This window comes from Chelmon rostratus, chromosome 18 (genome assembly GCF_017976325.1).
Source record: "Chelmon rostratus isolate fCheRos1 chromosome 18, fCheRos1.pri, whole genome shotgun sequence".
In the NCBI taxonomy this organism is placed as follows: domain Eukaryota; kingdom Metazoa; phylum Chordata; class Actinopteri; order Chaetodontiformes; family Chaetodontidae; genus Chelmon; species Chelmon rostratus.
In genome coordinates, this window is record NC_055675.1 from 9120597 (window position 1) to 9148107 (window position 27511).

At 42.7% G+C, this 27511-nt stretch overlaps 1 protein-coding gene across 4 annotated transcripts; it reads right to left on the reverse strand.

The window, feature by feature from the left end:
* Positions 1 to 3729: 3729 nt before the first annotated feature.
* dpf3 (D4, zinc and double PHD fingers, family 3) lies at positions 3730 to 27169 on the reverse strand. 4 transcript variants are annotated; one of them, XM_041958314.1, is made up of 12 exons: positions 27093 to 27169; positions 18552 to 18712; positions 16959 to 17066; positions 13995 to 14128; positions 13750 to 13845; positions 13168 to 13240; positions 12672 to 12713; positions 11304 to 11441; positions 11089 to 11217; positions 7668 to 7780; positions 6480 to 6561; positions 3730 to 6328 (listed from the first exon to the last, which is right to left on the reverse strand). In XM_041958314.1, exons 1-12 carry the CDS (start codon positions 27122 to 27124, stop codon positions 6261 to 6263), a joined length of 1176 nt encoding a protein of 391 aa, XP_041814248.1. In that variant the 5' UTR covers positions 27125 to 27169; the 3' UTR covers positions 3730 to 6260. The 4 variants fall into 4 exon arrangements, 2 of the variants coding, with proteins under 2 accessions (XP_041814248.1, XP_041814250.1); XR_006007661.1 differs by lacking the exon at positions 3730 to 6328 and adding an exon at positions 8845 to 9462 and having other exon boundaries at positions 6543 to 6561; XM_041958316.1 differs by lacking the exon at positions 12672 to 12713.
* Between the last annotated feature and the right edge of the window lie 342 nt (positions 27170 to 27511).

The following is a 27511-nucleotide window of genomic DNA, read 5'->3' on the forward strand; positions in this document are numbered from 1 at the left end:
CTTTTTTAATTAGCCACAAGGCATAAATTTCAAAGCAGGGCTAAAACCTTTGAGTGCAAAATCCCCTTAATGCTGGTCATTAGACCAGAGCCTGCTAATTACCTCAACTAATTAACTTTTGCAAATGTGGCCAATAATCTCTGAGACACCTTCATGTTAAGATGGGTGATTCTGTTTGCATCCATCCAGTGATGAATTGCAAAACAAACCTAAACTGAAAAATGATTTCCCACCATGCCACTAAAGGAAATGACAAAATGTAAACCTTAAAACCAACAGTGCTTCTTTTGTTGGCTTTTTATTTGAGGCACCATTTTTAATAGTTTGATCATGTCAAACATGATTGTGGAAATTCTCTGTCTCGGCGGCTCTGCCCGCATTGTTCTGTCAGCTGGTCCACAGCATCTTTAAATGGAGCGTGTTTAGTTCAGGTACCAGAGGTCCTCTGCCAGCTGCTTGTACTCAGCTGAAACAAATAAACATTACAAAGGTTAACTGGACAAATACACACAAAGATTGCGTTTGACAGTGTGACCTTCCAATTCTGGTGATTGAGAGCAGAAGTCAGGATGTGACACAGTTTGCATGAACTTAGCCTCAAATGACCTATGGATAGTCTGCTATGCATCTTTCAGGGCTACATTCTCCTGTAAACAGTATCTACAGCATCTATCATACAGTATCTATACACACACTGTTTGTGGTGAGGCTTGTAATTGTAGACATTGCCAGCAAAATAATGAAGCATAACTGATATACTGTTATGCCTCACCATGTACCTCCATGTCCACTTTGGAGAGGCTGCTTCCTTCCTTCCTTCCATCTCTTCTTTGTGGCTGTTCCTTGTTATCATTTCTCATCCGCTTTCCTTGTACCTTTATCATCTGTTGCTGTCAGTCCACTTGTTTACAACGCTGGTGCTGTCCCTCCTCTTGTGTCTTAATTTGTGTCTTAGTTTATGGAGCAGACACTGTAGGGAGATCATTCTACATGTAATCATTGTTTCATGCATTGTAAATCTTTGTCATTGCCGAAGGATCATTTTTGGCAGTTAATAGCATTTCAGAAGTGTTTATCCAGCGATCAGCAGGCCAACAACATAAACATGTGAACCAACATGACATGCTGTCTCCATCCTTTCCTTCGTCTGCCAGAGCGTAGCTTCACTGTGAAGGCATGACACGTGGGAGGTTTACGCTACCCTCCCTAGATCACCCCCCATCTGACAGGCACCCTTACCGGAGTCAAAAGTACAGCGACAAGGACACGATTCACATCAGCGCACTGCTGCAGGTCTCATAAACACACCATGCTGTGCAAAACATACACAGGAACACGATGAGATGATTTGCAAAACACTGAAACCCATATTTAACTGAAAATAGCACAAATGTTGAAACTGAGAAACTTCATTCTTTTTGAAAATTATATCCTCATTTAGAATTTGATGCCAGCAGCACGTTTCCAACAAGTTGAGACAGTGACAACAAAAGACTGGAAAAGTTGTGAAATCCTAAAAGAAAACAGCTGGTGGAAGATGTCACAGTTAATCAGGTTAACTAGCAGCAGGTTAGTAATATGATTGGGTATAAAAAGAGCCTCTAGAGAGGCTGAGTCTCTCTGAACTGAAGGTGGGGAGGGGTTCACCACTCTGTATCTTGTTGTGCTGGCGAACAGTGCAACAATTTAAGAAAAATGTTTCTCAACCTAAAACTACAAAGAATCTTCAGATTCAAAGAATCTGAGGAAATCTCTGTACACAAGGGACGAGGATGAAAACCAACATTAGCTGGCTGTGATCTTCAGTGCGCTTCATTGAAAACAGACAGGATTCTGTAGTGAACATCCCAAACTGTTGAGCAGCTGAAATGGGAAAACATTCCACTTTGAAAATGATAGCAGTTGGTCTCAGTTCCCAAAGGAGGGAACAATGAAATTTCTCAGTTTCAACATTTGATCTGGCGTCTTTGTGCTTGTTTCAATTAAGTATGAAATTTCAGTGTTTGGGAAATCATCACAAACTGTTTCTATTTACATTTTGCACAGTGTCCCAACTTTGTAGGAAAGGAATTGAAAACATAAACTGAGTAAGTCACATGCAGACAGCATATTACATGTTTGCTTAGATGATTGCTATGGTAACCAATAAAATTTAACAGCAATGGTAAATAATGAAAATTAAATGAAAATGATAATTACAGCAGGAAACTGATATGAAACTGATCAAAAATAGGTCAAAATCAATCAGTTTCATAAAGCTGAGTGAAAATGATGTGACTGATCCCTTATAAAATAAACCTCATTGGAGATGTAGGGTATTAGATTTCACTGACAGGCCAAATAAATGAACAGATGAGGAGCTATATTGAATAAAGTTCATGAGTGAAGCAGCTGCCAACATCTGTATCATCAGAGAGGTGTGGAGACAGAGCAGCCAGGTCAGATATCAGAGTCTGTGAATATCAACTTTCTCCTCAGATTATACTGTTAACATGAAAACACAGAGCTTTAATTATGGTTGTATGTGTTGAAGCATTAATATATTTCTTTCTATTTTATTTAAACATGTGTAAAAGAAAGTAAGAAAACAACAGCATGCTATGTGCTGGATGGTCTCATTATTAACAGCTTGCTTTGATTATTTCAATGTGGCTCATTAGTAACAGTAGTTTGCAGTATTGCAGTGTTATTTCTGCAGCTACTCAGCCACAACATGATTTCATACAACTCAACAGCTTTAGTTTTCTCAGTGGAAAAATAGACTAAAATTGGCCCTAATATTGCAACATTGATTTAATGCTGTTAATAAATCTTTGTCGTGGTCTGTGCAAATCTTAAGGTGCTTTTCAGAGGTTGGTGAGACAGTTTGTCTAAATTGTTCTGATGATAAATAAATGTTTCATACGTGCAGTCCTGACAGGTTTTAGGATTATTCTCCAGTTTATCTTTCATATATTTGACCCTTTAACCCTTGTTCAAATATGAGATGACTGGTCCTTGTTTAATCCTGGTGTAATCATCCTTCCACAGCCCGCTGTATCTTTACAGAGTTAAATGTTGTCAAACTGCCACATGTGTGGATTGAAGCTGACAGAGTTACTGAACTAAATATAATGTCAACATATCAGAGAATGTTGAGTGATCTGAACGTCTCAACAGTGAAATACAGAGCAAAACAAGGCGGCTTTAACCCACTGAATCTGACAGTGATCACTGACGGCTGTGTTACTGAGTTAAAGTAACACACAGAGGCCACATGATGGTGCTGTTTTCTGTTTTTTGTGCTCTTCTCTCTCAGAGCATTTTCCTCTATTGATTTGGGCGAAATCATGTAGTGTTTGTCATCCAGAGCTCTACTTCAGTGTAATAGTGCTCCCTAGTGGTCATTTGATTAAAAAATCAAATAAAATTACATTTAATTCTCCAAACAGCGTTACACATACAGGTACAACATAAATACTGAAAAGGATGTTGGCATGCTTGTAACCTCTTGTTCTGTATCCCTGAGCATCCACACATAGATATGTTGGTAGACAACCCGAGAGGCAGCCATATCTTATAAGTGATGGCTCATCTAACATTAGATTATAATGGATCATAATTCATAATTCAATGCCTACTTTCAGTTTGTTTGCATGGCATCAGGGTTTCCCAATAGTGGGTTGTTGAAGGGGAATAGAAACAAGTGGACTGAAGCAAGTGATATGCAAGGGAAACAGGACTTATGGAAAAGTCTTTATTTCATCACAAAACATAACATTTACTTGAACAAAATACAACACACATATTGAATCACTGTAGGTGATGGCATCAAGTAAGAATGACATCCAAGACATTTCCAAAGGAAGACACAAAGGGTTGTGATACCCGCCATGGAAAAGCACAATGCAACCCTCTGCATGTTATTAACATCATGTACTGTATCTATGCTAGGTCATGATTGTCTGTGGAAAAGCAATATCAAATACAAACTCACAATAACAAAACACGAATGCAGATTGTGATATCCTGTCAAGGCTTCCACACTATGTGTACTTTGATGGACTTTTTTTTTTTTTTTTTTTAGTTCTGAGCTTATTCTTGGTGTTTCTTCCTATTCATGATCAACCTTGTTTTTAGAGAGCAGTAGGTGAGCGCTACCGAATTTTGCTCAAAAACATAAATTAGATGGCTTTGAAGATTATAATATTCGACTTTAGGTGAAACCAATTTAACAGATCAACTGTACTCATGTGGTAATACAAACACAGAACCTCCAGAAATTAGTCTGGTTCATAACTGCAATATAAAAAAGTGTAAAAAATAAAAATAAAAAAATCATCACATAAACTGTAACAAACCTCCAGACAGGACTCACCAGTAAATACTGCTTCCTCAGGACACACACAGTATATGATTCACCACACTGCTTGTTATATAGCCATGAATCAGGGTTTGTTAATTCACACACTGCGCTGGTTCATTTACAGCAGTGGTTCCCAAACTGCAGGGTGGGGGCCTCTGGAGGGGCAGAAGGGTATTGCATGGGGTAAACTAAACACCGGCTAAAATGTAGAGTGAAAACCACAAAAGGTGAATAAACCTTCTTCCAAGCGGATTGTTTTGAAATGCCTGACATAGGTGTAACTAACAGTTCACTAAACCCCTCCATTAAACGCTGACCTGTCGAGCTTTGGATTTTGTTTTGAGTGTGAGTCAGATGGTAATGACTGGATTAAACTGCGTCCTAATCTGCTCTGACATCAAATGCAAATGTTATCGTACCACCTTCAGCTGTACGTGAATTTAGAGTTAAGATAGCGTTGCTGCCAAACTGTTATTAGGTGGGATTACAGGGAACATGGGAGCCAATGCAGTAACATCAGAGTACAGTAGTATCTGTACTCTAGCACTGGATAACAAGCTCTACCCTGCAATACAAAAAAGATATTTCTTTATGTCTTCATATGAGCTGCTGAGGAGGCTGACTTTTTTGCTTGGGACGTGTGACTGTCTCCTCATTTGGGACATGACGCTTTAGCTGTATCGTGCACGTAGCCATCATGTGCATCTTTCAGAGTCAGTTGTAGACTGATTTCTTTATTTAACCAACTCTCTGAGCTAGCTACAGTTGATCAGATCGCTAGAAACAATTTCAGTCAACAAAATCAAAAGTAAGCAGTCGCCCGAATCATTATTGTTTAATTGCATTGCAGTAATTGCTGGAATTAGTTCCAACAATGCAACAATTCAAGAAAATGTATGTTATTTCAATATATTTCAACTCCTTCTGTTAGCATTTCTATCCTATGCTTTCATTTGTGTGGGCTGGGAGAGGGGGGCAATCGTTTGTATTGGCTTCCAAAGGGGGGTTAGGCATGTCAGAAAGAGTTTGGGAACCACTGATTTACAGTAACAGTGATCTCCTTCACAATAACATTGGACCTTTATCAACAATAAATAAATAAATGTTTCATTCTTTTAAAAGAAATGCTATAATTTTTGTAAAGTGTCAAATTGAGCACCATGGTATCCTAGTAACTGCAAGGATACAAAAAAAACAAAACAAATGTGGATTAAAAAAATGTCACCATGCTCCCAACAGGAATGATAGCCGAGGCTGCTTCATCGCTCCGTTTCGTCTTAGCGCCCGATGTAAGTTTCACTAAGCTAGACAAAACCTGTGAAAGACGGCAGAGCTAACGCTGAGTCTGTCCAGATATAAAATAGGAATGTCACTGTAAAGTCTAAACACAGGAGAGGAGCAGAGCTGGAAGGAGAAATTTAAACAAACATTAGACAGACCCGCTCAGGCCCCCCCCCCCTGCAGACCTGGAGCAGCAAGGGAAGCACGTGGAACTGCCTCAGACAAACATCTTCCAAATCAAATACATTTAAATCATTGGGGAAAAATCTGGGGATTTCAGAAGTTTGGTTTAAATTGAGCATGTACGAATGTACGCCACAGTATTGGCCATTATCTTGCTTTGGCTTCTTGCCGTCTGCTGAGAGGTGAGGTAGAGAAATGACTGAATGGAAGGCCTGCTGTTAGCTGACTTATGGTCGAGATCGCACGGTGATGGCGTTTGCATCTGGAGTGTTGCTCGGCTGTATGAGAGCTCAAGGATCTCTGCACCTCGCACAGGAAACTGCCCTGAGCCGGCTAATGCACTGGAGCGTTGGTGTGTGTGTGTTTGATTCTGTCTGAGAGAACGTTTTTGCTCATGTGTGGGCATGTCATATGATGTACAGGTACAAATATATATATCGTGTCCAGAGAGCTAAGCTTCTCCATAGGCGGAGGCCTTGTCCTTTAACAGGTCCAGACACAAGTGACAGCTCCAGCTCCCTGTGGAGAGAGAAAGAGAGGCTCAAATCACTGCTTGCTCTTTTCCATATATAGCCTTTGCTTGTCGCCTCTCTCAGATATACAGCACATGACATATATAGTATCAACCCGCTGATAGATTATGTATAATGCATGAGAGTGGCTGTTGTACCTTCTGGAGGCTGGGTCATTGGGGGCTTCAGGCAGTACATGTGGTATCCTCTGTCGCAGTCATCACAGAACAGAAGCTGATCCTACATAGGCAGCACACAAACATCTTAAATGTATAATCTATAAAATATTTGCAGGGGGCAGTAAAAATAAATCTTAACCCTGCCTGGATGAGGATGTAAATGCTGAAGTAAGGGAAGCAGAGTTACAAAGACAGCTAGAACTGTGGCTCGCATTGTGCTGAATGCCAGTAAGCAGCATTTATGAACTATAAAAGAGGTCTGGCAAGTAGCACTGTGAGCTTTTAAGGCATCGTGGGACAGCTCATGGAGCTTCAAAGAGGCCACATGTTTTATGCCCCAACTTCTGGACACAGCTGTCAAAAAATGCTGAAACCATTATGCAGAATTAGATATATGCAATAAAAAAGTGTTAAAGGTCCAATGTGGAAGATTTAAGGGGATCTATTTGCAGAATCTGGCCCTTTACCCTGATGGGTAAAGAAGATGAATAAAGTATCTATCTATCTATCTATCTATCTATCTATCTATCTATCTATCTATCTATCTATCTATCTATCTATCTATCTATCTATCTATCTATCTATCTATCTATCTATCTACCTACCTACCTACCTACCTACCTACCTACCTACCTACCTACCTACCTACCTAGTAGCCCAGAAGAGACAAACTAAACCATGGCTCCAGGGAGCACCTTCTGCGTTTCTCTCTTATTTAGCAGCCAGTGTAGGGGACAGTGAGGCGAAGGGTATTCAGTTGGTTGCAATCTGCAACCTCACCACTAGATGCCACTAAATCCTACACACCGGACCTTTTAGTGCAATCCACCGTTGTTGCAATGTTTGCTATAGTGCGTATTTCTAACTATAAAGTTGTCATCCTTTTTTTTGTGTTATTTGTATGAACCTGTCCTCTACAAATAAACCTGTTTGGATATCCAATGAATTTATCATAAAGGGGGGTGATTTATCAAGTGTAATAGGCATGTATAGTTAAATTCAGTGAAATGTACTGCCTATGACAGCCTGAATGCTGAATGTGGAAAAGCCAAGTTTAGCCTTCTTCAAAGTAAATTCAAAGGGAAATCTAGTAAAAACATTCAAGCACTAACATGTTTGGAGCCACAGAGGATCATGCAAGACCTCCCCCTCCAACAGTATACATACATCGTTCTCCGACGTGCCACAGATGCTGCAAGACTTGCACTCTATGCACTGCCACTGGTAAGTCCTCACCGCCTGCATCATGTTGTCAGTGAACTGCAGACATGTGGGGTGACCTGCGGAGGGGCGGCGAGGAGAGACGAGAAGAGTGAAGATGGAAGGAAGGATGGGGTGATGGAGCAAAGCAGTCAGCGAAGTTTTCTTATGTAAGAGCTGATGGACGCGTGCGAGCCGTGTCTCTGAATCGGAGCTGACAGCAGAGGAAGACTGACACACATCAATATATTTACATAATTCATCAAAAGTTGATTTACACAGCATGCAGCTGCATCTGCTTTAGGCACTGCAGTGCAGTGATGATGTTTCTTTTTAGGTTAAGTGCTGCTGTGGTCAGATGGTCACCTGATGTAAAATTCTTTTTGCTTGAGTAATTGAATAACATGCTTTGCCCTGGTTGACATAAATGAGACATGCCATGTCTTTATAACAGCCAGCAGTGAGTGCTGTAAATGCACCCGTAGTGCTGACAGCCCATACAGCTGGACGAAATGTAGCATCAAAAGCAATCTAGCCACAAAGGACAAGTGATTATATGTCTGTGAAACAAACACAAGCAGTGATATGTGTGCAGGAAATCACAGCCAGACAGTATTTGATCATCTTCACATAAATCTACAGCTGAGGCGACGAAATGAACGATGGTGCAAATTGTCCTCTACTTCTCCGACCTAATAACAAACACTTTACAGCTTTTGCCAGTGTCTTTTATGGCCTCCCCACAGCCTCACAGTGCTGTTGGCATTTCATACAAACACAGTTATCTGCATCAACCTGCTATCAATGGGGTATCAATGAGCCATGAATGAACCATAATCAAGGATGAAGTGAGTTATATCTGGACTGGGACAGCAGCCAGAGACACTGAAATCATTCCCAAACAGCCCCTGATGGGTGAACAACGTGACAGAGGATGTTTCAGCTGCTGCCTGCCGCAGAATTAAACTGAGGAATTATAGTCAGGGATGAAATTAGCTGTGGCAGTTGAAAAGATGGCGGATGAGTTGATAGCACTGAGCAGCAGGAAATAGGAGAAAAAGCATTTCTACTCAGCTGCTACTGAACAGTGAGGATCTAGCCCTTAAAGACAGAGAGGAGCAATGGAGTGCCGATTGGCTCTTACCTCCCGGCTACCTGTCCTCTTTAGCCAATGGAGTGACTCAAGAGTCCAGGTTCATCCCTCCCCCTGTCACATTAGCTTCCACTCATGTAATTCACTCCTTTTTCTCTGGTCCATCGTATTAACCTTTTCAGTCCAGAATTAAATAGGCTGCAAAGTCAAGTGTAAGGAGATCAGTGTTTTTTTTAAATGAGAAATGGAAAATGTCTGTAAAATCCATGTGAGCATGGTAAGAAGAAAAAAAAGCCGTTGTATCCAGGGACAAAATTTACATTTCCAAGTTTCCAAGAAAAAGATGGCGTTAAATCAAAAGTTTCAAAATAAATCTCCAGATTTTTCTGGTGGAAGTGCCTTCGAGAGGAGCCACTGTGGTCCAGTTTTCAGCCCAATGAAAACGTTTACTCAGACGATGATTTTTACTGTCATGAGGTCCAGCTAGTCAGGAAGTCCCGCTATCAGCCACAGCATCATCATCATCATCATGGTCTGAAAGCAAAATATCTTCCAGCTCTGCATCTTCAAAGCCGTGAAACGTGGAGGCCTCGCTGTCTGACGCGCAGCCGAACAATTCCTCTAGAGCGCTCGGCTTCCTCCCATCCTTCTTCACTCCTCCTCTTCCAGCTACCATGAAAACATCAGCGTCAGAGCAACACAGACAAGGCCACACACTCTCGCAGCTGTTCTAACAAAGTCTACCGTAGCAAGAAAACATGTCACTCGCTCAAATCAACACTCTGCTCTCTCTTTGCACAAGACGGCTGAGCTGATTCGAGAAATGTTATGCCCGTGATATCCAGCAGAGGCGGCTTTGGGTAGTGTGGAGCAAAAAATAAGAAAAAAAAAGAGGGGGGAAAAGAAGCCAGAAGGTAAATGCATGGAAACTGAGCAACGAAAGAGTGAATGCATGTCATGAAAAGACAGAAGTCCGCACCGATGGATGAGGCTGACATGGAGAAGCATGCAGGATGGAGGCAAGCAGCGGAGCCTGTACATCAATATTACTTTGCAAAGATTTCCAGGAGTTGGCTCTCACTTCTCATGGTCGACAAGGCTCATTGACAACCCACTGATAAGACACTGAACGCTCAATTCACCGCACGCCATGAATGTATAATCAGACCTCCATCATCAGGTAAAGACACAGGTTGGTTTGAACAATGATGGCTGGGAATATTGACATGAGGCTGTCACCAGCTAAAATCAACTGTGTAAACATTACTGTCCAGAGTAATTACTCATCTAATTAGATATTTGATGCACAGCGTTAAACTGCGTCACATTTGTGGCCATTAGGAAAGCACCACTGAAGTCCGTGAACAAACATAAACATCGCCAGGAAGCGAGGAATAGACATGAACAAGATTGTGGATAAAAAGGAAGTAAAGAGAAACAAAAATGATGTGTAGTAGACATAAATTAAAGTGTGAGGCTAGCCAACGACTCATTTCCGGAAAATGTCAATTACCTCCGAAAGGAATAGTTTTGATATTTTGGGAAATCTGCTTATTCGTTTTCCTGCTGAGATTAGATGAGAAGATCGATACCATCCTCGTGTCTGTGTGTGAAACGTGAAGCTACAGCCAGGGGGTGGTTAGCGTAGCTTAAAGACAGGGAACAGGGGGAAGCAGCTAGCCTGATAATCGCTAATCGTGTAAATTAGTCAAAGTCAAAGTCAAAGTCAGCTTTATTGTCAATTCTGCAGTATGTACAGGACAAACAGAGAATCGAAATTGCGTTACTCTTCAACCCTTTGTGACAGGACATATATTAAAAAAGAGATAAATAAAAACTGTACAATCTAAATAAAAACTGTACAAACTAAGTAAGTAAAAACTGTACAATCTAAATAAAAACTGTACAAACTAAGTAAAAACTGTAATATCTAAACAATATACTCATTTTATTATAGTCAGAGCCTTCTCTAATGGGACAACTGCACATTAGCAAGCTCTTAAACTTTCAGAACTTGGACAGAGCCAATGTTCATAGCCTTTGTGCTAAGCTAAGCTAACCATCTGCTAGCTGTGGCTTCATATTCACTGTCCAGATAAGAGACTGGTATCATCTCTCTTTGGCAGGACAGTGAATAAGCATATTTCCCCTTGATAAGAGCGGTTTTCTTACTGTACCATTGAGAACACATCTTTAATATCCACTAATTTGATTGACAGGAAAACAAAGCTATTTCTTGTGGTCTACCCTCCACAGAGGTGCTGGTAGGCCATGTCGTGAAGACTGGGGACTCACCGGAGCGTCCACAGTCAGAGCAGGACACCAGCTCCTCAGCCTGGCCTGTCTTCCTGTTGGAGTCCTGGTCTCCCAGGCAGAAGTCGCAGTAGTCGTTGGGGATGATGACGCCATCCGGGCCCTTCTGAGCTGTCGGCGGGTACATGTAAGGAGAAGAATACGTGAGCTTTCCTGCAGCTTTCTGTAACCTGGTTAAGTGCTCGTCTGCATCTTACGTTTGTGGTTGTCCGAGCAACGTGGAGGAGACGGGGCCACGTCTGTCTCCTTTTCCTCCTCCCCCTCCTCCTCCGCCAGGTGAGTGTGGGTGTAGTGGTAGCTCAGGCCGGGCCGGTTCTTGTAGCGCTTTCCACAGACTACAGATAAGACATCACACGCTCCATTAGAAACATGCAAAACTGTGTGCAACAGTTGGTACAGCAGCAACTACAGTGGGCTAAATCAAAATGAACTATCGTCCATGCCTAGATAACAGATGTTATGGAGGCAAACTGCAGGACATTCAACCCTCTGTCAGTATGCATGTTTGATGGTTTATAATCTGCTTTACTGTTGTTTTTTTGTGACTAAAAATCATGAGTACTGCAGAAAACTGACTGTTCCAATACATCCACCCCATTTGCTTCACAAACAACCTTCTCACCCAACAAAAGTGCATTATGGGAGTAGTTTAAGACAGTTTGTTGAGAGGATACATTGCTGCTGGGACGGTGAGAAAGAGGCTTCATCTGTGACATATTTCATGCTAAGAATGCTTTACTAGCTAACATAAACAGCATTTAATTGATATGAAAATCCACAGACTTATTGTCAAGTCTTTCATGAGTCTAGTGAATAGATACTGGGGCAGAATACAAGAGGTGTGCAAAAGGTGCAGTAGCTGCCTTTTCAAAAACAGATCATAACGAGCCAATCAACACAAGGTGAGAGCCTGACAGGCACCTTTTAAATCCTGCTGTTGCTGTACTGTGAAACTGTGGAGGTCGTGTTTGTGTACTAATAGTATAAAAAGTAGAATCTATCATCTAATATTGCTTTAGGTCTTGGGGTTATTATTGAACACATTAGAGGTGTAGCCATCATAGAAGTTGGAAGTTGAAGTATTGTATATTTTGCTGCGATCCTTGCTGCATTCTGCGGCCATTTCTGCCACCGCTAAATTTGCATATTTTACCACAAGGCTGCAGAGCTTCACCATGTCCGTGTGAACTCCCTCCCAATCCAATCCCATGCTTAAAAACTTTTCTCAATCATTTTAAGAAATTCCACCCAGTGTAAAGACTTCTACAGTGGCTACATTTGTGGATCACTTCACAGCTATTGAGGCCTTAAGAACCATGCATCCCTCAGTTCGACACTAGCTGCTGCTTTAGCATCATTTGCTGCATGCCTTGTAGAGAGCGAGCGTTAAGGCACACAGCGTAGCGTTAGTGTCATGCAAACGCGAACACCTGGACTAGCATAAAGCATTTAAAGCGTTAGATATCTCAGCAATTCCAACACCAGGTGCCCATGAGCAAAAAGGCCAATCATAAAGACAGTTCAAGGAGCCCCTAGAAAGACAAGATGGCGACAGGTTCAGATACCTTCTTCAGCCTTTTTTGAGTTATGCTTTTGTTTGTATCTATCTGGAACAGAGAAGACACAAAAGCAAATAATGAAGGAAAGACAGAACACGACACAAAATGGAGGATGAGATTCATTTGTTCAAGCGCCGCTAACTCTACATCCCCATGGCAATCCATTCCTGGGGGATTCTGCCCAAGTACGTAGGTGGCATGCTAGTCAGGTCTGGATTAACAGCAAACTCTTTCTTCATGCTGCAGAGGGCCGCTCTTAGAATAGAAGGAGAAGGGGCTATTGTTGAAAGATGAGAGAAAACAACTTGTCTGCTGGATTCTTCTAGATATACATTATAAAGAAATAAAACGTCTTTTGTGCCAGTCAGATCAGGAGAAGAGAGTTTCTCTACTTCCTTGAGCTTTGGGAAACAGTGCGACTCTGGACTTCGGTAAAAAGCTGAAAAATAACCACGCTGATCTTACGCTGGCACATGATACACAACGCTTTCTGTTCTCTTACTGTCGCAGACGTAAGGTTTGTCCTGGTCGTCCATGTTGACGGGTTCTGTCCTTCTGCGACTGGATCCTCTGCTCTGAGAGGAAACACAAGCCTGACATTTAAACCTCCAGTGGAGGAAAGTTTCAAAACAGATATGTGATATTTAAAGGTCCCATGTTATGCTCATTTTCACATTCATCTGTTTTGGGTGTCTCCTAGAAAAATGTTTACATGCTTTTGTGTTCAAAAAATACATTATGTTTGTCATGCTGTCAGTTTCTACAGCACCTCTATTCACCCTGTATCTGAAAGTGCCTGTCTCTTTAAGGCCCTTCTCCTGACAAGACCAGCCTGTTCTGATTGGTCAGCTCTAACAGGCCTGAGCAGGCACCATCCACCCTGTTTCTGCATCAGCTCTTTTTGTGATCACAGTCGTGCTGGGGGCGGTGACCATCACATCACAACCTCATGGACAGTTCTGCCAGGGAATCTCACTTTTTGCAATATGGGACCTTTAAACTTTCACTCCAAACAGCACAGCACTCTGTAGCTATTCTATTTAACACCACACACAATTACGTAGGCCTGTGCACACACACTCACTTTGCCCCGGTTTCTGTTCTTTCTCTTTGGAGTATCCAGTTCAAAGTCTTCATCATCTGGGAAGCCGTCCCCATTTTCGTCCGCTTCCAGAACTCTCTACAGAGCACAAACACACACATGTGGGGAGAGAGGGTCTACAAGTCAAAAACATTGATATTGACTGTTTCATTTGTTTGTCATACCAAACTTTTCTTCATACCCTAACAATGTATGATACTGCACATAGTTCACACATAATAAAATACCTGTATCTCCAGCAACGTCTCCTCTTCCTTACAGAGGCTGTTTTTCTTCTCCAGCAGGCTGTCGGTCCTCAGGAGGGCCTCCAAGGCCGTGGCCTCTCCTGTGGGAACCTCACGTTTTGGGGCCAGCTCTGCCTCTGAGGAGCCGGTGACAGAAGAGAATAAGAGAAAGAAACTGGCATTTGTGATGACAGTTGCATGTGTGTATGTATTAAAGGTTTACCATCCTCCCTGACACTTGTTTGTTGACCATATTGAAGACAAATGTTGTTTGTGTTCCTAATTAGTTTCCTGTACTGTAGTGCTGGGTAACCAGACGTGCATCCGGCCCACCAGACAATTCAAAAATACAAAAAAGCAAGTACTTCTTTCAGCATTAAAGAAAATAACATAAAATACTAACTAATACTGATGTTTCTGACAACCTACAACATGAAATCACTGAGCTGCAAAGCAAAGACTGGCGACTGACCCACATCTGCAAAGCCAGCAGCGAGTACCATCACCATCATCATCATCACCATCATCTCTACCATCTGACATCAGACGTCTCACCAAAGAGGAGCGCTTCCAGTCAACACAGAGGTTAGTGTGATATATGTGTTAAATAATTGAGTGTGGGTTTGTGCCAGAAAGTCATCCTGTTAGAGAGCACGTTCAAAAGGTGAATGCACACAACAATTCAGTGTAGATGGAAGACGGAAGCAGAGAACATGTGTCAATATCAGTGTGGACATTGTGTAAGTCTTCCCTCTGTATAGGATGCAAACAGGGTTTTCGTAGCGGCTGCATGGCAGGACGCCACATTCAACATCAATGAAAAAAAAAAGAAAAGAAATAAAGAGAACACTCCTCATAGGCCTATCACACTCTCTTTCTTGCTTCTACTTCATCTTTCTCTCTCTCCCTGTTTTGAACTCGCCGCAGTGTTGACTGTCTGTCCTCGTCATTGAACTCTAACACCGGGATGAAAACAGAATGAAGGTGGAGATGTGATGAGAAAGGCGGAGCTTTAGTGGGGCTGCTGTTCTTATTGAGCACAGAGCTGCTCTACCTCTGCGCCTCCTCCTTTCCCTCCTCCTCTTCTCATCTCTTTGTGTCTATTTGTGTAGGTTGACTTTGACACAGACGTTTCCTCCCTCTCCACTCTGTATCCCCCCGCACAATCCCGAAACCTGCCCCCTCCAGTCCAATCCGCCACCACCTCTGTTCTCTGCTTACACCCTCCCTCCTCTTCTACACTAAATACCCTCCTTCATTTGCTTTCCTCTCCCCCATTTTCTTTACCGTCACATCCACCTTCCCCTCCATTCTCCAGGGCAAACGTGGTGGAGAAAATGTGGAGATGAGAGAGTTTTGCTCTCCAAGCCAAGAGGCGCCCTCCACCCTCAACCCCAAATGAACAAACACCCAAACTCAACCACACAAACTACACTGATGAATCCACGGCTACCCTTAAAGGACCGCGCCACCAATTTTACACATGAAGTTAAATTACTGCTTTTACTACATTACTACTCAGCCTGTGAGAGCAGCTGTACATGGAATAATAATATAGAATAATAACCCTGATGACGTCACAGTGATGTCATCAGGGGGTTGTCTGGGTTTGGCCGTGGGAATTTTTAGCAGGAACCTGCGTTTCATGCTGGAGGTGTAGTTTTTGAAAAGGTGGGCATTTAGGAGACAGGGCTTCTGAGGAAATTGAGTTGCATTATGGGAAATGTAGGTTCCAGAATTTTTAGAGCTTGACCCCAGAGAATTATCTAAATCTTATGCATTTGCTTGCGCCTCTTTCTTTGTAACCCTCACCAGATGAAACTGTTTACACTGAGGGAAGCAAAATGGCTGCTGAGGCACGGCCACTCGCATGTCGAGCCGCGACATGGAGGAAAAGCAGAGGATCTTCAAAAAAAAAAAAAAAAAAAGGAATTCAATTCTGGTTTCAAAGAGTTTCAACCTCGTGACAGAGCCTCTGTGTATCTTCACACACACAGACAAACCTCTCAGCTCAGGAAGCATTAAATAAACATAAAGCATTTCCAAAAGCCTGAAAGGGGAGCACTCACATTCCTCTGTCGTGTTATGATAGATATCTGGGCCAAACTGCAGAATTGGATCTCTGCAAAACAAAACTGGAGGCTCTCTTTCAGCCTCAGCAACAAAGGCTTTCCAGCGCTTGTTAACTGCTGCATATCACTAGTTTTCTGTCCCTTTACGTGCTACGGTTGGTTGCTTGCTGCTCTGGGGAGTTTCTTCTCTTTTTTTTCCAGACATGTCCTCTGCTTGAAGCTGAATCCTTCTTGGTGGAGAGCTCTGGAGTATTATATTGCGTCTGGAAGACAGCGAGGGGGAAACAATAGTGTGGCAAAGCCGAAACAAAGACTTGCCTTTATTTCTCCCCCTCATCAGGTTCCTGGGGGCATTCCTTTGCTAAAAATCCCCTGTAACACACACATATGCACGCATGGATGCACGCACACACACGCAGACACACATAAAATGCACACACTTCCACCTCATAAGACTCACTTACATTCTAATGCCTCATGGACAAATGATTACAGAGGCCCAGTTAGGGTGCTTCTGTGCTGCAACGGAGAGCGAGACTCATGTGTGGGGGTGTTTGTGCACTTATGTATGTGAGTGTGTGTGTGTGAGTCCACTGCCAGAGAACAGTGAGAGGAGGCATTGATTCAGGGGAGAGAATGAACCTGGAGACCTGGCGAGAGAGACGGGCTAACCAGAGCCAGATGGTCAGATAGCGAACATTAACGCCACCAAGCACGGGCGAAAGCCCTATGCAGCTATCGAGAGCAGAGAGGGCGTGCACACAATGTACATGTGCATTCAGATGAAAGTCGTGGATGCATCAATTAAAGTGGCTTCCATTGTATAACTGTGGGTCAATACTGCCGAGGCCACTGGGCATGCATGTCAATGTGCTGCATGTGGTGTTTGTCTTACCTAGTCGAAGCTCACACAAACGGAGCTGGGGATCCAGGGGTGGGTGGAGTCGCCTCTTCTTTCTCCAGCAACGAGCAGGGTAGGTATACATCTGTCCTGCTGCCTGGCCTGGACGCCCACACACACACACACACACACACACACACATACACACACACACACATTCACATATACAGATGTACACACATGCAGAGACACAGGCACACAGGAAGAATTTTAACAGCCATTGGCAAGCAAACCATTTAACAAAACTTGCATTGAGACCCCTGAGCACGCACACACACTCACACACACACATAAATACACACAGTGGACTGGTCTTATTTCCCTGACACACCAATTTCAGCGCTCAGGCTAATGGTCCACATATTCAGAAAAATCCTACTGTTATGGTCAGATTCCAGAAATCAGCCATATCAGCGCAGAAGTGTTACTTACGTTCAGTTTTAATCCAATTAACAATTTGAATAATTTCAGCAAAGCAGACTTCTTGTACTTAAGTGGAATATTTTGGTCTCTGTCCTTGTGTCTAATCATAATCTGCCATTAGTGCAGCATGAGATGGAGGGAAAAAGTGTGTGTGTGTGTGTGTGTGTGTGTGTGTGTGTGTGTGTGTGTGTGTGTGTGTTGGGGCGGGGGGGGTTCAGCATGAGCAGAGAAAAAAAAATCAAGAGAATGAGGGGGGAGGGATAAACCCAGAATAAATGCATACAGTATAATGTGAGTTAGGTCTGCCACAAAGTATAGGGTGTGGCCTGAAGGGCTTTGCATACAAGATGGAGAGCAGGCTATTTGTGTCCAGCTCTCAGTAAAAAGCAGATTGTTCCCTTTGGCTGTACAGGCGACCCAGATGTGCATAAAGCATTCTGACTGCTTGTCGCAGGATAAATCAGGAAGTGGTACCTCACAGAATATACAGAGGGAGGGTTTACTTGCTGTTTTAATGGGGGTGGAAATCTGTAAATTCCTCCTTATTTATGCATTTCTGCTTATTCTTCTCTGCTGAGAGTTAGATTAGAAGGTTGATGCCACTCTCTGTGTGTTCAATATAAGGCTACAGCCTGCAGACAATTAGCTTAGCATAAGGACAGCTAGCCTGGCTCTGTCCAAGGGTGAACAAAACAAGCACCTCTAAAGCTCACTAATTAACATGTTAGATTTCACAGTGACCTCATGGAGTCTACACTGGTTGCCTGGCCAATCAGTCTCCAGGAAATCACTAGAAATAGTCTGGCGCATAACACCCCTGTAACACCACAACCTGATGTTTTTACAGTGCACTTTGGTTTTTGTGTGGATTGAACTAAATATTTTTATACTTTGGACAGAACCAGGCTAGCTGTTTGACCTTGTTCCCTGTCTTTATGCTAAGCTAAGCTAACCGGCCGCTGGCTGTAGCTTCATATTTAGCATACAGATAAGAGAGTGGTATCGATCTTCTCATCTAACCCAGCAAGAAAACAGGAAGCATATTTCACAAAATGTCAAATGATTCCATTAATAAAAGAGGGATAAAAACTGCCGTATTTATAATAAAAACATTTATATATAGAGAAAGAAATATCAACGGCATTAATTTTCTCAGAGGCTCACCTGGCTGTCGGTGGCGCTTTTCCATCCAGATGTAGCAGTTGTTCTGTGCCACGCCGGTTTGCGAGTCCAGGAAGGGCATGCGCACGCTACGTTCGGCGCAGAGGCGAGCGTTGTAGCTGCGGCAGTGTTCGATAGCCTCTCTGTAGAACTGGTCACCGAGCCTGAGTGCAGTCCGAGAACATGGTACATGGTAGGTAAACGGATACAGACAAGAAGAAACCCAGGCAGAAATCACTTGTGATTTATTTAATGTAATGCATCAGGCTGCCATTACCATCTACTTCCACAATAACTGCCCCATTCATTCAACATCTGATCTAAATTGAAAAAATATTTCTTTGCCGAACTCAAAGCCCACAAGTAACATTATAGCCCCATGTTTGCCATTCATCCAGGCTATTTGCAGCATGCTGCTTCGATTTCTGCTTTCTGTGTGCCGAGTCTTTCCTGCTATTGAAGGCCTATCAGCTAAATGTTAACATTTTTTGGACAGCTAATGGCAAAAAAAAATGCTGATGATTTGGTACGGCTTGCAAATCAAGTATGAGCGGGCCTGCTCAGTCCTTCTCTCCACATTTTGGCTCAGCTTGTTGTGTAAAGTCTGGATTTGCTGCATGTTTCAGATGCAGCATGACGACAGCAGACAGCTAAGGGAACAAGGAATACAAGACAAAACAGAAGATATGTTTCATCCTGTCGCGCTGATAGATAAGTGAGAGTGTCGGATCGAAGTCCACACAACAGATGTGCTACACACAGATGCACACACGCAATGTTGACCGACGAGAGGGCATAAATCAGGACGTGAGTCATCAATAATCTCCACAGTCTCAGTCTAGAGGCAAGATTTCTGCTGCTAAGATCATCAGAAGCAGACAGAGCAAACCAAGAAAAAGCTCACTTTTGCTGAAGATAAAATAGGCACCTTGAGTAGGTTATTCTTCATCAAATTACATGGCTGAAATCCAGAGATGGAGATAGAGAAAAGACAGTTGTAATGGGGTCTGGTCTTCAGCAGGAGCACACATGGCTCAGCTTCAGAGGACTGAACTAGTCAACCATCCTTGGGCACAGTTTATTTTTAAGCAACTTTTATTAAATGAGACAGCCATAAAGGACAGTTTGATGTTAGTATTTCCTATGTTTGATTTCCAGACATTGTTTTCATTTAAGCCGACATAATCAGTGACAGGGAGGTTGAAAAAGTTTAGAAAAAAAAAAGAAACAATGCCACAAGGATCTCTTGCTCTTCTCAAGTCAGCAGGATTTCTTCTTCATCTGCTTATGTGAATACATGTCTATCTGCCTGCCCATCATCCTGTCTCTCTGCCTGGCTCTGTGGATCCTCGACAGAGATATGTTAAGAATGCCAAGCTGGACAAAGACCAGCACTCTGGTCACACTGAATCTCACAAAGATGTGCAGTGTTTGGAGGTGGAGGGAGCGGAGGGTGGATGGAGGAGGAAGAGGATGGAGGGAAAGGAGAAGGGTAAGGGGCTGAAGTGAGTAGCAGCAGGGGAGTGAAGCAGGTATTGCATGTACAGAGGAGGGAATTCAGAGGAGGAGACGGTTTTGTAGAAAGTACTTGACCTGTGGCTGAAAAGAGGAAACAAAATTCCAACCCCAATTCCATAAAAGTTAGGAAGCTGTGAAGAACATATATAAAACACAATGTGATCATCAACTGCCTCATCAGCTTTGTAAATATCTGCTTATTCTAAATTTGACGCAGCAACACGTTTCAAACAAGTTGGGACAGCAGTAACAAAAGACTGAGAAAGCTGTGCAACGCTCCAAAAACACCTGTTTGGTTTCCACAGGTAAACAGGTTCATTGGTAACAGGTGAGAGTATCATGATTGGGTACAAAAAGGGCATTCTGGAAAGGCTCAGTCATTAAAACATGGAGCACCCAGGGATCGGATGAAGCTCATAACCCCATGACAAGAGAAATGGCAACAAAATACATACATAAATATACAGAACAAGATAATAATTTTCTATGAGGGAGAACATTTATTTAAAACCGTGACTTCCTTTCATCTAAAGAAGTTTCCTTATCTGATTGAAGCACTGAAATAGATTATATATATTATTTCTTCTACTGGACAAAAATCCAATATATTAGAACAATAGCTATTTTTATGACACCATCCATGTAGGCAGGAAGCCACCACTACCGGCTCATGAATAGCCCTGAACGTAAACCCCTGTGAAGCCACAAACTGTTTTACTCTTCTGATTTTTTACAGATTAAGAAGAAAAGCTGAAACATGTTAATTAGTGAGATTTTGCTTGTAAATTGACCTGTGGATAACAGAGGGGGAACAGTAACTGTTTCCTGTTTACAGTCTTTATGCTAAGCTAAGATAACTGTCCCCTGGCTCCAGCTTCATATTTGCCATAGAGATACAGTAGTGGTACCAATTGGGTGCTCTTTCTCTCATTTAAATACCATTCTTGAGAGGGAATTAGCCCCCATTGATGTACACCAGTCGCCATAAAAATCAGTGATATAGCAGTTGATGTAGCGCATCACGTATCAGCGTCCGGGCTTACACACGTGTGGCGTTCGCCGGCTGAAGGTTTTTGTCAGGAGACCTACAGAGATGAGGAATGCAGCTGGTGTTTTTTGGTGATGCCTGTTTTTACAGTATGACAAACCAGCAGTCACAGTGATCCAGACAAATCCATGAGACTTCCTGTCACATAACTCACATTCCCAAAAGTGAAGCGCTGTTTCTGCTGTCACTGTTTGTTGCCTGAACTTCAGGCGTTTCTCCTCATCCGTCTTCTCCGCTTCTCTTCCCTCCCTTCCTCCCCATGTCATCTCACATCTCCTGTACGCTTCGGCCCCGCTCCCAACAACAAAGCGTCTGCTTGACGCCCCCGGGGCTGCTTCGTAAACTCTTACGTAAGCAAAGTGTGCCCGCTGTGAATTTGTCTGAGAGGTGTGCTCATGCGTTTGGCATAGTGAGAGTAAAGAGTGTCTGTATGTGCATGTATCTGTATGGCTGCAAGACCATCTGTCTATGGGTTGCGTGTCCTGAGACATCCTCCCCCACCATCGGAGATTGCAATGTGCTTCTGTTTGTGCCCATTAGCGGACTGTATGTCTGATCCTAGTAATGGTGCTTATGTAAGTCGAGTTTTGCATGTCGGGGAACGAATTCCTCTTGGTCAACAGCTTCCTGGATACTGATGGGATCTGCAGTCGCCGTGTGTGTACGTGCATGTGTGTGTGTGTGTGTGTGTGTGTTTGTGCCTGCCTATTGTGATAGTCTCAATTGCTCCCATATTAGCACAGAGGAGCTTTGTGCGGTCAGTCTTATCACAGCCAAGTACAGAGGCAATGATGGTCAGTGTTTCCAGGTAAAAGCTCACAGAGAGAGATGGACATCATTTAAATTTAGGGGGAAGCAGCTCCATAAAAATAACGTATTGCTCACAGCACCCTCTCTTCCTCCTTGCTTAACAGAACAATTAATCACTAAAAGAACTCATCTATAGCATAATAAAGCACTGTCATACTTCTCTCCACGGTCATGTTCGTTTCTCCACACTCTCATTTAAACTGTTTTTTTTTTCCGGTTTCAACAAGTTCTGAAAAATCTATGTTGCTATGCTATGTTGTAATGTTATTCAATTTACAGAAAATTAAACAATTGTGATAATAACTCAAGCGTTTCAGTCATTTAGCACACACACAAAAAGCCAAACTGGTTCCAGCTTGTCAACTGTGAGAATTTTAATCTTTTCTTTATCATATATGACAGCAAGCTAAATGATTTGGGGTTTTTAGACTGCTGGTCAGCACTGAGAAATTATAACTGACATTTTCACTATTTTTTGACATTTAATGAACCAAATAATTATTGATTTCATTCAGAAAACACTCGATTAACTGATGATTCTTTTCATATTTCATTTTGAATTTTATTTATCATGGGTACCGTAATTGGTGTTTTTCTTTATTGGGTTGAAGCAAAAAAAAAAAAAAAAAACATTACCATTTTGCCTCGAGACAGGAGGCGTTTTGTCAGTCTTTTCCTCCTCGCCTCAGCTGATCACAATCACACCTGTGTCAATCATTTTAATGAGTTCTCTCGGCTGATGGCTGAGGTTATAGCGTCCGTGAGACCACACAGAGGGGCACAGACGACACACGCAGAAATGTCAACTTAAAGAAATATTCTCCTTATGTTTTGTTGCTATACTGTGTAAACTGACTGTGTAAGACTTTTAGGTGTTCGTCGAGGAAAACTAGCTCTTACTCTAACTAGATCAACTGGTCAGACTTTGCTTTTAGTAAGAAGTATCTGGGAGAATGTGTGCTTGGATTCTTAAAAAAGTTCACCTCCATGTTTTTGTATTTCATGCCATTCAGTTTATTAATTTTACTACTGTTTTCATGTCTTTTAATTAATTCCAACTCTTGTTTTAGATAAATGCTATATAACTTAGAAACTGAGCAAACTGGATTGGGAGACAGCAAGATGTGGTTGAGAGACTTTTTTCAAATTTTGAAAAAACTTTTGGTTCATATTAATTCATAGCAACATTATAATAGTAGGTTTTGGAGTAGTACCAGCAGTAGTGACTTGTATTTAGTAGCAAATACCTACACAATTACATGAAAGACCAGTGTGTAGGATTTAGTGGCATCTAGTGGTGAGGTTGCAGATTGCAGCCAGCTGAACACCCCTCGCCTCACCCCTCCCTTTCCAAGTGTATACGAGAACCGAGTGTGAAACACAAAAAAAACGCGAAAGTTTCTAACTGGAGCCACTGTTTGGTTTGTTCATTCTGGGCTACTGTAGACACACGGTGGCGCATATATGGCGCGGATATAAAGGGCTCATTCTAAGGTGATGAAAACACAACGATTCCCTTTTACAGGTGATTATACAATGATGAAAACATCCGGCCAGTAGATCCCCCTACATCCTACGCGTGGACCTTTAACTTGCACAATATGAATTGTGGTTGTTTTTGTGCTGTATAATCAGTTGGAAAGCAGTAAATCATATTTACTGTATATAATGTTCCTCTTAAGCACACTCAATTTGAAATATACAAAACTGTAAAATCCCACTGCTGAGCTGACTACAGCCTGTATGAGAGACTTTGCAGGCACAGCATCTCTCAGTATGTTTCTGCAAGACCTCATTCGGCTCACTAAGTCAGAGCTAAACTGTATCGGCGACTAACCCTGACACACAGACATATCTTTTTAATAAAGCTTGCAGTACATACTGTACATCGTAAAGAAACACACGCTGTAGTGTGTAGTGTAAGTGAAAGTAATCGAGAGGGGAGAGGAAATTCATTTTAAGCTAGGAATCGGTAAGAGGCCCCAAAGTGCAGGAAGTGCAGGGCAGGGCAACGGCATGTGGGCACTGATGGGCGTCTTTGTGGCACCCTGTAGGCCGAGCAGCGGGGTGAAGCAGGGAGGAGGAGGAGGAGCCAAGGAGGCGGAGTGGGAGGGAAGAGGAGGGGTTCGACATGTCCCGGGGCACACGTGTTCCCTTTCAAACCCTGTCACACTCATTTTCTCTCAAACACGCCGATGTATGCACGCACGAGCGCACTCACACACACACACTAGTCCGTGCACAAACAGACACACAAAGGGAATGAAAGTGAAAGGTGCGGAGTGCAGTCGGAGGCGGGGGAAAGGGGAGAGGTAGAGCAAGCAGAGGAGGAAAGGGTGTTGCAAAGGGGAAACCCTGATTCAGATGCCGCTGTTGTTTCTCCCTGGAGGGGGAGGTGGAGATAGAGACACTGAAGGCTGGTGAGGTGAAGGAGTGGGAGCCGGAGACCGGGGCTGAATGATAACTCACTCCGACTCAGCGTGGGATCACTGCAGGAAATCCGAGAAATGTGCCTCCAAAGGGAAAGACTCTATTTTATATGTGAAGAATAACATCCATATCTCATCTCTCCACTCTCATATTAGAAATCTCAGGCACACACACACACACACACACACATAAAAACACATAAAGAGAGAAACATGTGCCAGTTCCATGTGCAGAACAGAAAAAAAAGAAAGGGAAGAAAAAAGAGGATTGATCACTGCATGGAGCCGTCTATAAAAAATGTTCCTGGCCATTTATGTTCCCCATGCCTGGAAACCATTCCTGGACATTCCCATTCCCCGGGCTCGGATAGACAAAGGCCAGAGTTCGCCCCTGTTTTGAGGGTGTAGTATAAATGTATGCGGTAAATGCAGCCAGACAGACACCCCCTCCACCCAACCTCCATCACTCACTCACGCTCCCTCTCACACAAATTGGGGGAAGGGTGGGCAGCCACACAAACACCCACGCAGGCAACAAACACACACATAGTAAAAACACAACCCCACACACGTTGACCCCCTCCGTACACACACACACACACACAAACACACACACACACACACACCGCCTTCTCCTTTACATGTCCCTAAATCTCAGCCCACGTCCTTTCAATCCTTATGCAAACACAAACCATTTTCCACCTGAGCTCTTTTGTTCATTCTGAACCCCAACCCAAAGATAAGGCGAGAGGTAAAAGGACGCCGAATATGCACATAAACACATCTCCGCATATGAATTACGATGCTCATTTGAATACTTCTCATGTTGGCTCTTAAGTCTCGTCGCCTCCCAGGTCTCGATCACAGAGAGGCCTTTGTAGAAGTGAGCGTTTAAACAAATCGAGTAAACGTGCACGGCCAAAAAAACATGAGCCACACGTATTTACTGCCACACGTCCTTATTGGGGTCATATGATTTACCATCCACATCCTGAGGACAGATGACATGCTGGCCTGATTGTATTGTAGCCTGCACAATAGACCACAACAGTAGTTCCCATGGCAATAACTCATATGTTTCTTGATATTAGCTACCACGTGATCAGTTCACATACACTTTTAGGCAGTTTTCTGTTACATTATGGTATGGGCTTATGTTTGTTTTAGTAGGTCCTGCCTCCAATACATACATATATACATACACACAGTTTTACATTTTTGCAGATATTGGATGAGGTTGGGGGTGGTGATGGTGGTGGAGGGCAGATGGGGTTCCCTCCCTCCATCCCTCCCTCTGCCCCAGCATCAGTCTGTCTGTCTTTCCATGTACCTCTCCCTCTCTCAACAGATGGACCCAGGAGAATACTGGGACGCTCCTAATCTGCTGCTCTACATGCACAACTGCAGACACACACACAAGCACACACATATCCTCCACTCTCTACTGTCTAATCTGTTTTAGTTGAATACAGCAGCTTAGAGCCTTTTTTTCCCAAGTGCTGGGTGCACAGTAAGATGTTTTTGGTTGTCAACAAACAGCTCTACAAAACAAGAGCATCACGAGTTCTCTCATCCTCCTTTCCTTTACTCTGAATATTAATGCAAAAAAAGTTCTTGAGCATATTAATAGTTCTGTAAAAAAAGAAATGCTTAAGGGGATGATAATGTCTGTTGAAGAGTTTGTTACACTTCCCAGAAAAAAAAACATTATTGCAAAGCTGCCTTAAGTGAAAGCCAATAGGTGTTATGAGACTGCAGATGCAAATGTATAAAGTGTGTTTTATTCCTGTCGAAACATGCTTTGTTTAAAAAGTTGCTATGACCTCTTGCACCACATATTTTGTGTTAACTGTGAAACTCCGTGCACATTCCACACGACCAGTGGTAAACATCTGCCGTCAGCCAGCGGGAAGACAGACGTGCATTCAGCACTATAGACTGAGCTGAACGTTATGGGTGCACGCACATGAGAGGGGGTTCAGATGAACACATCAGCGCTCATTCCATTCATATTCCAAGAATAAATCACTTGCAATTTTTTTTTTTTTAGAATTTTTCACAGTTGACATTTTGCATAATCTCTCAAAGGTGCCACAATGGTGATGTTTCTACATCTGTTTCTCATGCGAAGTGATCAGCTTTAAAATCTGAAACTTCAGGGACACTGCACTCCCCCCAATTCTGTATTACACCGCAGGTTTCCTCTACATGCACGACAGGAGGTTAATACTGCGTTATAACATATATAATAATCTGCTGCGCATCGTTGACTTGCATTTAACAGCTGCAGCAAAAGCACGAGAGTCGCCCTCTCAATGTGCGCTTTGTGACATTAATTGCATGACATTATCTATGCAAATTCACCCGTCCAGCACTGACAAAGAGCCCTGCGTGCAAACTTCTGTCAACCGTGTTTGTGAACGCAGAACGCGGACAACGGACAACTTTCTGTCTTAGTGAAACCAAGTGCACCAACGGACATTTGCGCGCGGGTTGAACGTGTTTTCTCTGCAGATTGTGCACGAGTGCATACCTTTATATCGGTATTACACAACGCAGCAAGTCGCCAACGGTACCTGCACATAACACACAAACGGAGAATGTCCGATTACATGGCGAAAGTGTTCATTTTGTCATTCTTACTTAAAAGCGCGTTTAACCCTGTACAAATCTGATGCGCATCACTACATTCAGTCAATCTATGCAATCATTCCAGATTTTATTTTTTAATTTACTTACGATTTCAGAGGATTATGAATGACAGTCGCCATTTTCCTGCTGGACTGTAACGTAATATTCCAAATCTCAGTGTAGTTTGGGACCCTTATGAAAAAAAAAAAAAAAAACACTCACACACACACATACACAACAGCCAATGCGGTCCTGGACGCTGTGCGCCCTACCAATACAACACCAGAATCAAGACATTAGGCGTGGCTTCAGAGAAATCTGTCAAAATCAATTTCCCAGTCCACAGAGTAGTAATAATTTCATGAAGTAAAATCCATTTCTCTTTGTTTGGGTGAAAACATCACAATTCGAAATAAAGATATCAAGTAAGAGGAGCTCTGTAATAATGTCCTCCACGTTTTGTGTGGAGTTAAGGGTTTTCGTGGCTGGACAAATATCTTTATTTTTAATTCATCTAAATTAATGAG

Excerpts from the sequence above, each read along its gene's own strand:
- dpf3 (XM_041958314.1), bottom strand. The coding sequence starts at position 27,124 with ATGGCGACTGTCATTCATAATCCTCTGAAATC. Across the intron at positions 14,129-16,958 it reads TTTGTGTGAGCTTCGACTAG|AGGCAGAGCTGGCCCCAAAA; the intron begins GTAAGACAAACA and ends CCGGCTCCTCAG. Across the intron at positions 11,218-11,303 it reads TTGCTCGGACAACCACAAAC|CTCAGAAGGGCCCGGATGGC; the intron begins GTAAGATGCAGA and ends ACCCGCCGACAG.